The sequence below is a fragment of the Wasmannia auropunctata genome, unplaced genomic scaffold (genome assembly GCF_000956235.1).
Source record: "Wasmannia auropunctata unplaced genomic scaffold, wasmannia.A_1.0 LD336061.1, whole genome shotgun sequence".
Lineage (NCBI taxonomy): Eukaryota > Metazoa > Arthropoda > Insecta > Hymenoptera > Formicidae > Wasmannia > Wasmannia auropunctata.
Window position 1 is genome coordinate 1325883 of NW_012026829.1, and position 14729 is coordinate 1340611.

The following is a 14729-nucleotide window of genomic DNA, read 5'->3' on the forward strand; positions in this document are numbered from 1 at the left end:
TACTTTAACTTAATAAAAAAAAATACTTTGTCTATATATTTGTACCAGTTTACTTTTATGACTTATTTAAATATAAAAGCACACTAATAGGTTCAGGGCACATTAATAGGGACAGTTACCCTAATCTTTCCCGCTACGTGACGGCCTCGAAGGTTTGCCGACTGCCGAAGTAGCGCACGAGGAGTCGTACCCTTTTCGTAGAGGTGCCCCTGCTCGAGCCTGGTGTCGATGTGCAGCAGAAACTCCCGGTACCACGACGTCAACTTCTCGAGAACGGTGTAATCGTCATTCTGGAAGACGTCAAGTATGTTGCACTTGAATTGAAATTGATCCTCGATAATCATTGCACTCGCGAATAAGTTCGAGCAGAGAGGACTTTAACTGGTACTTCGCGTACTACGGAGGCGGAGAGGATACTCTTTAACGGAGGGCCGGTTGTCACCGTCCATTCATAACCATTCCGTTTGACTGTTGCACCGTCGGCTGACGCGTTCAAAACATTTTGAATCGCAGTGGCGCCAACGTTGCGCCGCGAATATCGCTAGAATTCGAAGTCGGTAAAGTAGAACGTCGCTGTAAATCGATTCGCGCGTTTTCCTTTGAATATAAAGAAACATATTTTATAGAAATCGACAAAATTGTTAAAAAAATAAAAAAAGAGTGCACTTCAACGGAAAGCGATATGCCGAGTCGTGAAATTAATAAGTCTGTTCTTGTCAGCTGAACCTCTCGAACGATTCGCTTTTCATCTTTTAATCTTCGCATTTGAGAAGAAAAAGAGAGAAAATGTATGACGAACGGTGCAAGAATTAGCGACTGAGATTGTGACCCAAGAAAGATGAATCAAATTGAAGTGAACTATTTTATCCACTGCACGGCAGTCTTTAATTAATATCGAGATAATCGGGACATTAACCCCTTGAAACTTGAATTTGCACCTTCTTTCAACTTAATTATTATCTTTTTTTCTAAGACTGAAATACCACAGACACGCGCCACATTTCTTGACATATTTTTTAATAAATTGCAGTCAAAAGCATATCAATTTATTTTTCTGTGTGTGCATGTACACACACGCACACGCGCGCGCGCGCACACACACACACACAAAATAGATTAAAAATTAAAATTTAGAAAAAAATTCTTTTGAATTAAGTTTCAGATTTATTCCACGTTTATTGATAAAATTGAGCACTTTTATTGCACTCGCACAAAAAACATATTGTTAAAACATTCGACGACAGCCACTTATAAAATAAAATACGACCAATTGAGATGACGTCAATTAATATCACAGAAAAAAGGTAATAGCTAGAGATTATTTAGATCTTAAAATTATTCCCTTAATAAAGAACTGTTTTTCAGAAGATCAATACGTATTAAAACACACTTGCAATGAATTCTTTAAATTTTTTTGAACTTATACACATTTTTCATAGTTATCACAATTGCTCGTCATACAGTTATGTGGGCAATGGTTCGCGCACTTCTACAATATCAATGGCATTTCCGACATTTCAAAATAAAAAAAAAAAATTGTCATCCTCTTTCTAACCACAAGTCTACTGCCCAAGCAACAAATAAAAATACATTTAAAATAACGTATAATAAACTAAAAAATAACTGCTTATAATTTAATTCATCTTTAAACTATTTAACGAATATTATAAAAATGTTTTGTAAAACGCACTTTATTATTATACTACATTATACTATAAATATATCTTTTTACTATACTATATTTTAAAATATTATTTTAATATAAGACATTCCAACAATTTAATAAACATATATTTAATAAATAACGGCTATTTAACGTTTTTTGTATACCACAAAAACGTTTCGTCTAAACATTTTTTAAACTTAAATAATCTGCTTGGGCACCGACATACCTTTCAGCAACTTAATTCACTTATCTTTTTTCCAAAACACCACGCACCTTATTTTTTTTTATGCAACTTTGAATAACTTTGAATACAATGGATGTCATAGCGAGTGTCACATGCAAAAAAACACGCCTACGACAAAAATTACGTTCACATACATTAGAATTATACTGAACTCTTGTACATTGTATTCAGCTTGATTGACGAATAGTCTGTAAGAGCGATCGAAAAAATACTTTCGTCTTTAACTCTTCCTAGTAGTTACTCGAATCCTAGGCCGTCGTCGAATCGAAATACTGCGCCTGCGTCCACCACTTCCAGACTGCCATCCTCCTTCAAAATCAAAAACTGTTTTCTATCCTCGCCGCTGTCTCCGCTCGCTTCCGTTTTTTGCGCGGGATTTGAGCCCGAGTTGGACTCGAGTCTCGTCGTTTTCTTCGAGTCGTCAGGCAGAATGTACATCGGTTCTTGGGAAGATGTGGAATCACCTTTCGTAACAGAAGTTTTTTTTCTCTTGAAATAAAGAGCGACCCAAAAAATCGTCCCGTTTTTGGGCCCATTTTGAGACTGAACTGTGTGCCAAGTGGTACCTTATAATGGGGACATTAATTATAGAGAAGTTTCAAGTTGAGGTGACAATTGTTATCAGAGCCGGAGGAGGGGGAGGGATGAAATCAAAGTTCATTATAGAATTATCACAGGTCTGCGAGGATCCGGTTATTTTAAGAGGGTTGATCCAGCCGATGAAGGTTGATCGCAGTTTTACATAAATGACGCTCGTTTTGTATGTAACAAAATCGAGTTTTCGCGTAAAGAGACTTAAGAAGTGACCTCCCCCTCCAGCTGTAATAACAATTGTCACCTCAACCTGAAACTTCCCTGTGATCGATATCTCATAAGACACCATTTGGCACACAGAGCAGTTCCAAAATCGAAGGCCCCCCAAAAACGGGCGAAAAAAAACCATCTTTTTTGGGGTCACTCTTCACAGGAATTGTATTAATCTATCGGTAGTAAATATACCTACTCGTTGGTAAGATGCTGGAGACATACAGATGATCGCAATTTGACAGAGCTATCAATGGCGGCGGCGTGGTTTGAGTAGTCAAGACTAGTTGAGTTTGCTCCACAGGTATTGCTTTGTTGACAACTCCAGAATTGTCTGCAACGCAATCGATAATGTGTCACAATTTATTTAATTGTGAAAACAAAACTACAGAAAGCAACGATATCATAACAATCTTTTTTTTTCAGCTCAGTAGATATCCAACCTGTCTTATTCTCCTTGTTGGTCGAGTCGCTCGCCTTGCTGCAACTGTGCTTCTTGCGCTGCTGCGTCATCAGGACGTGGCCGCAGTTGTCGCAGACCTGCTTCTCCTTCAGATGCTCCCTCAAGTGGTGAATCATGAAGGAATTGAGATGCGTGGTGTATTTGCACTTGTCGCACTGCAGCCAGGAGGGCGATTTCGGCGGTGCCCTCTTGTGACCCTCCGAGTTGTCGTTCTTGCTCGGCGATTTAGCGACGGCGGCGACGGCGGCGGCGGCCTCCCTCGCCGCGCAGGACCTCGTGATCTGCGGCGGCTGGCAGGACCTCGGCTTGTCGTTGTTGCGAAGCTCCCCGTCCTTCAGGCAATACTTCCTCTCCAGGAAGCGCAGCACGTGGTTCCGCGCGTTGCGCATCTCCGTCTCCAGCCGGTCGAGGGTGTTGACGAGCACGCCGCAGCTACGGCAGATCACGTCGTCCTCGGATATCACGACCATGTATCTGCGAGGGGGGGGAAAAAAAAAAAAGAAAATCGAATCTTACTCACAAACGTCTCCGCGCTGATCGGCACGCGCGCGAGAAACGCCAACGTGCCGCGGGTTAGGCTTAATTAATGCAGATTTATCACCCCTCGCCGACCAATTCTCCGAGTTTCTCGATTACTTTGGTCCGCGTGGTCTGCGTTCTGCACGTGGCCAGGGCGTAGTAGCGGCCCAGGACGTCGGCGTCGCAGATGAAGCATCGCGTCTGCTCCTGCACGTTTTTATTGCTGTTGTTGTTACTCCCCTCGCTCATGATTCCGCAAGGTGCAAGCGAAAACTCGCGCGTTTCAACTGTCAAAACTACCGTCCGCTCCGGACGGAACACGAAGCCGCGTGAACGCCGAAGATTAGGTTAGATTAGATTAGGTTAGGTCGGCAGGCGAGCGAGGAAAAACAAATCCTCATCGGAATCGGAAAGTTTGTATTTATGACAGAGAAATTGTGTGCAAACGAACTGTTACATACATTTACTTGCATTGTTTATATATTATATATAGTATATTTATATATTATATATATTTATATATTATATATTATATATATTATATATATATATTATATATATAGTATTGTTTTCTTGTAGATTTTCCTTGAAATCTCGCGTCCAATATATAGATGCAAAAAAGTATGCAAAAATTAAAAAATAAATTAGAAAAAAATAAAAAGAAATAAAAAAATAAAAAAACAGAAATTAAAACAATTGTGAGAAACAGAATGTATGTATGACGTATGTACTAGAGAAAATGATGGTATATCCCTTATGTATTTTATTTATTTTGACAAAAAATACGGAGCGAACATGTTCGATAAAGTATATTTTATATAAGATAAAAAATAACGCGACAAGTAAATTTTTCTAATAAAAAAATCATTTTTTGAAGACGAAGAGAAATATACGGTCTTCTTTTCTTTTTATAAATTTTATCGAATTATTTAGGCTGCGTTCGCTTGATGCTCATAGCATCATTTCATCCTTGTTATTTATCAAATTAAACAAAGACAAATGATGCTTATAAGCGCTGTAAGCACCAAATCAAACGCAACCCAAGTGCCTCAGAAAAAATGCATTAAATACAGTTCGATTAAAGCTTGTATTTAACATTTATAATTGTAACTACATAAAAAATTTTATTTAATTATTTCAATTACACATGGCAAATCGAATAATAAATAAGCAAATATTTCTTAATTATTTTTTGAATTTTTTGAATTTGTAATGTGCGCAAAAATTAATATTAAAATTAATAAAAAATTAATAATTGATATAAAAGCTATTAAAAAAAAAATCGTAAAGTGTCATTCTAATAAAGAAAGCGCAATATTAAATAAATGCAATTTTAAATAAATTTCCTGAATATATATATTTTTCTAAAATCTTAAAAATTATCAAGTAAAAATTTATTTAATTTTAATAGTTGAAACAATTAAAAGAAGAATTTCTTATATAAGTATATGTATATAGAAATAATTAATCTAAAACAAAATTCTATTGATTTTTATCAAACGTACGTGTAATTCACAGATATTTGTTACCGTACATTGAATTCAAAAGAAACGGTTGATAGGATATAATTGGATCTATTAATATATCCCAATCAGTAAATAATATTTTTTAAATATTTAGATGGATTCCTTCAGAGATCAAAAGAATCAATTAATATTTTAATCAGCAGATAATATTCTTTAATGTTTAGGATTATTTTAGAGGATTTTCGAATTTATTTTCGTTTTTTTAATGTAAATGTTGGTTAACCTTGTTGTGTAATTATAATATAAAGGATAAGAAGAACACACATAATTACTTTAACAATAGTAGTTGGCACAACACATATATTACTCTGTATACTTTTCTTGCTTAAGCAGTACAGAACCCGCTGCTGAAGTAGGAAGAATCATTTGGTGCAACTTATGCTGAGGGAATTTTAACTGAAAAGATGATTTCGATCTGTAAAACAAGAAGCGTTCTAGGCAAAAGTAAATTTGACTTTAAGCGTTGCTGCGGGAAAAATTACGATTCAGTGAAGTGTTAGGATTTGCAAGAAGATTACGATATATTAATCGGAGTACTGTAATTCGACGCTTTTATGGAGTGGGAAGATTAATAAAGTAAAATTATCACACGAATTGTTAAGAATACTTAATCCCGAATTACTATCTGTTTTTTATTTGAAATCAGTACAGATAAACGGTAAATCCTTTTTGTATACAATTTTTATTGGAGATAAAAAATGAATTTACGATAATACGACAATCCTAAAAATCCATTACATCGTATATGCAAAAAGAAATATTCATAATCAGGTCCCTCTCCTACGAATCTAATGGGACATGCAAAGAGTGCTCTATTATAAATTGTTGCTCATCAAGTGAAGCTGTTGTCACAGACAACGTCGCGGTCAACAATTGAGGCACTGGAATTGAGTGGGAATTTGAAACGTCCAAAAAACGCTCGTATTTTACAATTAAGGGAGAACAAGATCATTCTTTACAATATTTGGCCCAATATCGTGACGCTGGAAACATTATTAATTGACCTATTAATAGAAAATTCTGTTACATGGCATATTCTCCAGATATCGCCCCTCTTCAGTTTACCATTTATTTCACATTCTATGCAGCACAGCCCGGTTCACAGTTTCGCAATTCTGACGAATTGCGAAAATGGACTGATAACGCTCCAAGAACAAGGACTTCTTTACTACGACATATTGTTTGCTTGACAAGTGATAAAAGGTAATAAATATATATCGGAAAATATCTACTAAACGGAAATGGATTGAAATTTTAAATCATGGATTGAAATGAATTGGTCTTCGTGAAAATGAATGCATTTCTGTAAAGGCCAATCCATTTCAATCCATGGTTTAAGCAATTTTAATTTGTTTAAATTGAAAAAAATATTTTACATTTCCATTTACTGAGTATTTCGATATAAAAATGTTTTTTTTATCAAATAAAAATATATAAAATTGTTTTAAAAACGATGGAAATTTTGTACACTTTTTTATATAAAGGAATGTAAAGTTATCAAGAGTAATTTACATTATTTTGAATATTATGAGTAACTTGTTATCCACATATCAAAGTCATTTTTCCTTTAATTTTGTTATTAACGCGATAAAAAAAATGACGCAATATTAAATTTTATTTTTTTTCTTTTAAAAATATATAAAATTTTTTAAGGCGCACACGCGCGCGGGCACACACGAAACTGTTTCTACTAACAATTAGTCTTACTTTAGAAAGTAATGTGTGTGAATCCAGATTGATTACAATATTTTTTTAATTTATAGATATATGGAAAAGAAAATGCAAGCTCAACAAGAAAAAGTATATTAATAAAAGTCTGCCCTTGAAAAGATATTTAAAAATTCATTCAATTGATCATAAGTGTAGTGTAATCAATATATTTTTATGATCAATAATCGGATTCTTTATCTTCTTTATCTACTTAGAAGTGAATAGTTTTTTAAGTACATTTTTAAAGTGTTTCTTGTGATTTTAAAAATCATATAAACTCGATGTCTTAAAGAGCGTCATAGTTATGTCATTAAAATTTTTTATATCTCGGTATTAAGATACGAAATAGATACTCGCTTATTTGCTGTAAAACCATTCTCATATATGCAGATATTTTGTAAAAAAATTTTTTTAGAAACGTCTATATCTTGTCTTATCGCTTCGGGACTTAATTACAGTCCACGCATGCGATTACCTTCTTTTCTCGAAGTGTATCGTCCTTCAATGTAATAATGAATTGTTATCACATCGAGAGAAACACGTGATAATGGAAAGGAAAAACGGAAAATATCGTGCCGCATTCGGTCGGCGCGATTCGCGCGCGTATGACCGATCTCTTCGTGTCGTACGAGCAGCCTAAATATAGAGTGACACTGTGGCATTAATTTGTTGAATGGAAAGATAGGTGCGTTCATGCTCGAGGGGGACCGAGCATCATTGTGGGGTAGATCGCGACGGGGTACGGCAGAGAATCTCGGCATCCCGTGCGAGCCCTTCCTCATAGTTGTGCTCGGTTAAGCGTTCGGCGCTATATAAAAAAATAAAGGGGGTGACTTCACTCCCCTCCTCGGAAGTTCCGCATACCGAAGATCTCGGAAGTGATCTCGCGGAAGTGGAAGAAGCGGCCGAGTATTCAGCAGGATGCCGAGATAAGGACCAGTGCGAGGGATCATCAAGAAGGGATATTAGGGACGGCGCAGGAAAACCGCATATACCGGATCGTGGACAACTGCGTATGTATTGATTGCGATTTCCGCGCGAAGTTAAACGCATCGATCATTCCTTCGGCAATTCGGTCGCCTTTGCTCCTTCGAAGGATATACGTGGGAAAAAAAATATCTGGAACAAAATGTAGAACCGTCCGTCGTGCTATTATGTAATTATCTAATTAATACGTCAAATGGTTTAGAAATTTTATTTAAAATGTGGTTTTTAAATTTAGTTCGGTAATCGCTCCGATTTCCTGATTGAATAAGAAAGACGGCATCTTTTCGTCATACGTTGCTGTCGTCGCGGGACATACAATGCGAGACGTTTTTTATTACGTCATCGTGGGTGCGCACAGGACACCATGAATTAAATAATAAAATAGGACAAGGTTGTGACGATGAGAACGCATTCGGTGAACGCTATGATTCCCGGAAGTGGCTCGTTATTCGTCGTCCGTCATCATCAAGACCCTTGTCTACTATATGTCATACCTTGTACGCGCACCTCGCGCTCGTGCGCGCGGCGACGACGATGACCGCCGGGTATTATCCATGCGAGAACGCAAATTTCATCTATTATTTATATTAGGGACTTATCGTCATCCTCTATACACACGCTCCACGAGCCTCCACTCTCTCGTAACACGTCCGGCCGCTCTTAAAGGGCTTCCTGTTTGTTAAGGTCGGCGCAACTAGGTAGGACGAGGTCGCGAGTTACAAAAACGTATTATAGACGACAATTATCAATCAGCCCTTCGCTCCTCCCTGTGTCTGTTTCTTTCCACTTCAACGGCCGTCCCGTTCCAGCGTTTCAATCGGAAAGAAGAGCGCAGGAGCTCACACAGTCGGCGAGCCGGTCTCCACTCGCGGTCGGCCTGCTACGATGAGGTGAGTTCTCCAATTTCGATCTCGTCCCGCGATTTCGTCGCCGCAACGAATAATGCCTTCAAGGGGATCGACCGGCCGTCCCAAGGTAGACAGATCCACCAGTCCTCCGCCGAGAAAACCGGCACCGAGCCCCGCCGTGCATCCGGTGCAGGAGCTGAAGGCCCTCTTCTCCGAGCCCGCCGCCAACAGAGCTCCCTCCAATGGCGAGAAAGAGTCGGATTTTCGATTCGAGGCGATACAATGCCTGCGACAATCCTCAAGAATGATCATCAAGAGGCCCAAGAACCTACCGGAAAGAGGGACCTGGAGCAGCAAGGTGAGATGTCATCGGCCAACGTGCACAATTGTGTCCGAACGGGATGTAACTTATAGACGCAATTTTCACATTTTTTTTTTCCTCTTTTAAAGGTCGAATTCATTTTGTCCGTCGTGGGACTGGCCATAGGTTTGGGAAATCTGTGGCGATTTCCGTACCTTTGTTATAAAAATGGCGGTGGTGCTTTTATGGTGCCCTACTTCATCGCGCTCGCGCTGGCCGGTATACCCATGTTCCTGATGGAACTGTCCTTAGGACAGATGCTGACGATAGGTGGTCTGGGTGTTTTTAAAATAGCACCGCTTTTCAAAGGTGATTTTAAAGATGCCACTCGGGCTCTTAGTCTCGCTGAAGTACTTGCGGGAACATGACTTCCGGTAACAATGTTGAACCTCATACAGGTGTTGGATACGCGACCTGCGTGCTCTCCTGCTGGACCAATGTGTATTACATCATCATCCTCGCTTGGGCGCTCTTCTACTTCCTGGTCTCTCTACGCGCCGGTGAGTGACTTCATTTCATACTTCATCGAACGCACACGGCGCTTCTGAGAGCAGCCTTTCCCACACAGCATGAAATATTTTTTGTGAATCACTTTTTGAAATATTTCGTAAACATTTGTAAAACATTTTAAATTATTACATCAAAATATTTCACAAAAATATTCTAGAAATATTGTACAAATATCGTAAGAAATATTTTTGTTGAAACATTTCAAGAAATATTTCGAAAACTCTGATTTCTTAGACATATTTATATTTCAGAAATATTTCATGAAATATTTTCAAATATTTCAGATCATGCACAAAATATTTTGGAAATATTTTTGAAATATTTTATGCTGTGTGGCTTATTCTTTGGTATTTATAGTAATTAGTCACAAATTGTTACATTTATCTAATACCTATATAAATTTTGCGCAGACGTACCCTGGAGAACCTGCGACAACTCATGGAACACGCGCTACTGCCTTACGGCCGAGGAACGTCTGAATGTAACGTGCTGGCAGGACGACTACTGGCCGAATAACGTCATATGTACCACGTCTTTCGGGAACTTGAGTCACGAGTTGCTGAAGGATCCAGTGAAGGAATTTTGGGAGTGAGTTACTGGCTCCGTAGATGCCTTAAAGTTAATTAATTACAGTTGAATTAAAAAAAATACCATCTTTCGTTGCAAAAAAGGAGGCGCACCCTACAAATATCCCCGGGCATCGAGGACGTGGGCGGTATAAGATGGGAACTGGCCGGCACCCTCGCGGTGGTGTGGATCATGTGCTACTTTTGCATCTGGAAAGGCGTCAAATGGACCGGCAAGGTAAAGCAGTATACTCGCGAAATCCTGGCCACCCTTTCGGACGTACGAATTACACGATGTAATACACACAGGTCGTCTACTTCACGGCGCTCTTCCCGTACGCCTTGCTGGCGGTGCTGCTAATACGAGGCTTGACGCTTCCCGGCGCCTCGGAAGGTTTGAAGTATTACGCTACGCCGAATCTCTCGAAACTCGGCGATCCCGAGGTAAAATCGAGTCGACACGACTTCGACTTTCTCCTTTAATTGTATTAGAATGTATTAGACATTTTGCAATCATTGGCACGATCATTGTGTGTACAGGTGTGGATAGACGCGGTGACACAGATATTCTTCACTTATGCTGTCGGGATAGGCGCATTGATAGCCCTAGGCAGTTACAACAAATTTAACAATAACGTTTACAAGTAAGAATCTTATACCTTCCGTGGCTCATTCTATCTTCATTATATTCTCCTCTTTCTCTCTTACCTCAAGAAGTTGTTTTTTTTTGCATGAGAAAAGGATTTACATGCGTTCTTATCGATGTATTGCAGAGATGCTCTCATCGTTTGCGGAGTGAATACTTGTACCAGCTTGCTTAGCGGAGTAGTCATATTTTCCGTGGTCGGTTTTATGGCCCACCAGCAACAGAAACCAGTGGCCGATGTAGCTGCTTCTGGTAGTTATTATTCACCTCTTCTTTTTGTCTATTTTGAATTTTTCGCATGTATATATAATAATAATTTCGTTATATTCGACAATTAAAATCGTTATATTTTGTCATTTCAGGACCCGGTTTGGCCTTCTTGGTTTATCCCCAGGCGGTGTTGCAGCTACCCGGGTCGTCAATTTGGGCGGGTCTATTCTTCTTTATGCTCCTCCTGATAGGCTTGGACAGTCAGGTAACGTACGTTCATCGAATCCAAGGTTCGACACCCGTTCATTCTATGAACTACCACGGATTAATGTTAATGTTAAAAACAAGTCGCATTCCAGTTCTGTACCATGGAGGGCTTCATCACAGCCGCCGTGGACGAGTGGCCGCGACAGCTCAGAAAACGGAAGGAAATGTTCATCGCGATCGTATGCTTGATCTCGTATCTAGTCGGGCTTCTGTGCGTCACGGAAGTGAGTGGATTATATTCATATGTACTTCTAAAATATTTACAAAAATATTTAGTAAGAGTATAACAATCCCACTTTTTTTAACTTTGTATTCTTCGACGAAAAGAAGAGTAATCGTTTAGATTTTTCTTGGCACTAAGAATTAATTTTATATCCAGGGTGGAATGTATGTGTTTCAACTCTTGGACACATATGCTGTAAGCGGATTTTGCTTACTCTTCCTGATGTTCTTCGAGTGCATCGCCGTCTCGTGGGCATTCGGGGTGAACCGATTTTATGATGGCATACGGGACATGATAGGCTACTATCCCTGCTTTTGGTGGAAGATATGCTGGACATTTACTACACCTGCCATTTGCGTGGTAAAACATTGTCCAATTTGTATGCAGATTATAGAATTAATATGCTACTTTTTATTTATTACGCTTTGTATCTCTTTCTTTACGTATATTAGGGCGTTTTCATCTTTAATATAATCAAATTCGTCCCTGTGAAATACCTCACGTACGAATTTCCGTGGTGGAGCCATTTGTTGGGATGGCTCGCGGGTCTTTCCTCGATGTTGTGCATTCCAGGATACATGATCTACATCTGGTGCGTTACATCCGGAACTACCTCAGAGGTATGTAATCATGTGTAGAAGGGAACAGATAGATAATAATACGTGATAGATAATAATAATAATAACGGTAATTCATGTCTTTTCAGAAATATCGGAAATTGATAAAAATAGAAGACGACATTGCTGCCTTACGGAAGAAACTCAATCCAATCAAGGCCGCTGCCATCGACGCGGAGTTTGAATTATAAAATCGCATTCATACCTTCTTCAATCACATATAGATTATGCGACGTACGCGATAAAGTATAGGAACGTTAATGGGAAAGATTTGTGCGCGCAATGGAATGTTTGCGATTTCAGAAATACATTCAGATTTCACTAGAATAGCATCACGATGAGGTATCATGCGTTTTACTCACTTCGAGCGCACTCTCGTCGAGAAAAAAAAGCGACGTTTATTGATTAAACTAATCTATTATATATCTCTTATAATCTGCTTCCAACATACATATGAAGAGAAAGCGAAAATAATAAAAGTATACTTTACAATTCGTTCGAATATGTTTTGATTTGTATTCCACTCGTGTCACAATTATACACCCTATACGCATTAACAAGATGCTAAAATTCTGTTCGAGACAGCTTTTAGCTTAACTGATATAAAAATCAAATATTCTATTCTTTTTACAAATGCTAAAATATTTAAATATTTCGGCTATGTCCGATCGACATCTCGATTATATTCCTGCATCGTTTTACGTTGTAATAAATTATACTTAGAATAATTCCTGTGGTCCTGCTCGCGTCGTGCACAGTTGTCAGTAAAGGATTTTTTCTTCTTCATTACAATCACGCAGCGACTACGTTGCAATTTCAGCTCTACGAATCTTTATTCTGCATCTGTTTAATGCGTATGAGAAGCTGCTCCTTCCACTGCTCCTCCGAGATCGCATTCGCCCATTGCGGAATGGAAGTTTCGGGGATAGTGATGGACGCCATCACGGATTTCACTTCTTTGATCTTCGTTGCATCCAAATCAATGTCGGAACGGTTGTGCGGACACGACCAGACTTCCATTATTTCTGAAGAACAGCTCTGAAATATTACAGTGTATGCTTTAATCGCAAATTAATTCATTTTATGATTCATTTGAATTTATTATTATTAGTATGATCGTCACATATATTATTATACATTTAAGGTAAGTCAGAACATAAATACTCGTATCTATCTTACAATTAATCAAAAATGTTAGATTTATCTTTGTCTATAGATTTGTAATGGATTTTCTGCTTGCTCACAAAGAAGCTCTTTGATTATTTCGAATGTTATCCGAGTATTCGTAAATAGTATAACTAGTGAAGCAAAATCCTTGTGTTCATTTTCATATTATCTTAATTTAAAGAAAGCTCACTTGCTGAGTTTCAGTTGTCGGAACAGACGACGCCTGATTAGATTCGCCAAATCCAGACAGCCATTCGTCATTCTGGAATAAAAAAAGATATGTTTAATACCAGAAATTCTTTGCATTAAAGAATATATAAGAATATATATAAAGATATTGCTGTTTTGTCTGATAAAGTACCTCTTCCTCGCCTAATATGGGATCGGCATCGGTAGACACTTGGGATAGTGGCAGATATCCCGCCATACCCATATCCTCGTCCTCGCTGTCTTCCTCATCATTCGCCGCTCTTGCATCCAGGATTACGTTGGAAATTGTCAGATTATCCTGAATGGGTTCTTGCGTGGGCTCGGGCGACATGATGCGTTGTTAGATTCAGTTAACTCTTTAATTAAAAATTGAAACAAATATAAACATTGGACAATGTCACTTTAATATGTTTGTCATCAGCGTGTCAAATATGCAACTCGATTCTTATCAATAAATTGATGTCAATAGTAATAATTTCATCATATGTCGTAAAGACACAAATATATCTACTCCAGTTACTCCACTATTATCATGTAATTTAGAGGAAAAAATCGTAAAAACTAAAAACAACAAATAAATAATTCTGACAATATAGCGAGTAAATTGTCAAATAATTTGAGACGTGGGAAATCTAATGGAAGTGTAATGATATTCCAACGAATGTGTTAAGGTAAACGTATCAGTGACTGAACGTGTATCTATAATATATAGCTGAACAAGTACATAACAAGCACAAAAATTTATTTTTAAATGATTTTTTTCATAATATTATAATTTAATTGTAAATAATTTTACAATTAAATTTTGATATTATAATAAAAAAAGCATTTGAGATTAATAAATTTTGTGTACGCGTTTAGATATAGATACATGTTCGGTCACTGGTACGTTTATCTTAATTCTTAAATTTAACGAGAACGGCGAACACATTACAACAAATAAAAACAGTGTATCGATAAATCGCGACTAATTCAACGTTGAATTTTCTTTTTATTTATATACATACCATTTTTCACAGCGTTGTACGTGCAAGCGAACTTAGGAGTGACCACGTAGCGTCGATTTTGACAGCTGTTGACAGCTCACCGTCGATCGTCCTTATCCTTATCGGTCCTCGTAAACGCGATATGTATCTTCTACGCGCCTAACGCGCCTATATGCGTACGCCATTTTGAGAAAACTGC

At 38.0% G+C, this 14729-nt stretch overlaps 4 protein-coding genes across 6 annotated transcripts in view; 1 reads left to right on the forward strand and 3 right to left on the reverse strand.

Annotated features, from left to right (window-relative positions):
- LOC105450436 overlaps nucleotides 1-493 on the reverse strand; it is a 1919-nt gene extending 1426 nt beyond the window's left edge. Inside the window, exon 1 of the mRNA XM_011690273.1 lies at nucleotides 191-493. Within this exon, the coding sequence (XP_011688575.1) occupies nucleotides 191-344 (154 nt within the window). The 5' untranslated portion in view covers nucleotides 345-493. The remainder of the gene's footprint in view (nucleotides 1-190) is intronic.
- A 1431-nt stretch (nucleotides 494-1924) lies between these two features.
- Nucleotides 1925-4037, reverse strand: LOC105450438. The gene is made up of 4 exons (XM_011690274.1): nucleotides 3779-4037; nucleotides 3158-3651; nucleotides 2914-3048; nucleotides 1925-2374 (listed from the first exon to the last, which is right to left on the reverse strand). Exons 1-4 carry the CDS (start codon nucleotides 3943-3945, stop codon nucleotides 2148-2150), a joined length of 1023 nt encoding a protein of 340 aa, XP_011688576.1. The 5' UTR covers nucleotides 3946-4037; the 3' UTR covers nucleotides 1925-2147.
- Nucleotides 4038-7771: 3734 nt separating this feature from the next.
- LOC105450440 (sodium- and chloride-dependent GABA transporter 1) lies at nucleotides 7772-12659 on the forward strand. Of its 3 annotated transcripts, XM_011690279.1 has the most exons (16): nucleotides 7772-7945; nucleotides 8604-8617; nucleotides 8729-8809; nucleotides 8873-9125; nucleotides 9218-9437; nucleotides 9527-9628; nucleotides 10049-10226; nucleotides 10310-10442; nucleotides 10514-10648; nucleotides 10745-10848; nucleotides 10978-11102; nucleotides 11213-11325; nucleotides 11420-11551; nucleotides 11707-11910; nucleotides 12003-12170; nucleotides 12257-12659. In XM_011690279.1, exons 3-16 carry the CDS (start codon nucleotides 8805-8807, stop codon nucleotides 12356-12358), a joined length of 1974 nt encoding a protein of 657 aa, XP_011688581.1. In that variant the 5' UTR covers nucleotides 7772-7945; nucleotides 8604-8617; nucleotides 8729-8804; the 3' UTR covers nucleotides 12359-12659. The 3 variants fall into 3 exon arrangements, with proteins under 3 accessions (XP_011688581.1, XP_011688579.1, XP_011688580.1); XM_011690277.1 differs by having other exon boundaries at nucleotides 7922-7945; nucleotides 8729-9125; XM_011690278.1 differs by lacking the exons at nucleotides 7772-7945; nucleotides 8604-8617 and having other exon boundaries at nucleotides 8723-9125.
- Nucleotides 12565-14729, reverse strand: LOC105450439 (male-enhanced antigen 1). Its single transcript, XM_011690276.1, has 4 exons — nucleotides 14552-14729; nucleotides 13696-13900; nucleotides 13525-13596; nucleotides 12565-13205 (listed from the first exon to the last, which is right to left on the reverse strand). The coding sequence occupies exons 2-4, from the start codon at nucleotides 13873-13875 to the stop codon at nucleotides 12990-12992; spliced, it is 468 nt and encodes a 155-aa protein (XP_011688578.1). The 5' UTR covers nucleotides 13876-13900; nucleotides 14552-14729; the 3' UTR covers nucleotides 12565-12989.

Excerpts from the sequence above, each read along its gene's own strand:
- LOC105450440 (XM_011690277.1), top strand. The coding sequence starts at position 8,862 with ATGCCTTCAAGGGGATCGACCGGCCGTCCCAAGGTAGACAGATCCACC. Across the intron at positions 10,849-10,977 it reads TTTAACAATAACGTTTACAA|AGATGCTCTCATCGTTTGCG; the intron begins GTAAGAATCTTA and ends GATGTATTGCAG. Across the intron at positions 12,171-12,256 it reads CATCCGGAACTACCTCAGAG|AAATATCGGAAATTGATAAA; the intron begins GTATGTAATCAT and ends ATGTCTTTTCAG.
- LOC105450439 (XM_011690276.1), bottom strand. The coding sequence starts at position 13,875 with ATGTCGCCCGAGCCCACGCAAGAACCCATTCAGGATAATCTGACAATT. Across the intron at positions 13,597-13,695 it reads CCATATTAGGCGAGGAAGAG|AATGACGAATGGCTGTCTGG; the intron begins GTACTTTATCAG and ends TTTTTATTCCAG. Across the intron at positions 13,206-13,524 it reads CGACAACTGAAACTCAGCAA|AGCTGTTCTTCAGAAATAAT; the intron begins GTGAGCTTTCTT and ends GTAATATTTCAG.
- LOC105450438 (XM_011690274.1), bottom strand. The coding sequence starts at position 3,945 with ATGAGCGAGGGGAGTAACAACAACAGCAATAAAAACGTGCAGGAGCAG. Across the intron at positions 3,049-3,157 it reads CAACAAGGAGAATAAGACAG|ACAATTCTGGAGTTGTCAAC; the intron begins GTTGGATATCTA and ends ATTGCGTTGCAG. Across the intron at positions 2,375-2,913 it reads CTCCAGCATCTTACCAACGA|GTGATTCCACATCTTCCCAA; the intron begins GTAGGTATATTT and ends CTGTTACGAAAG.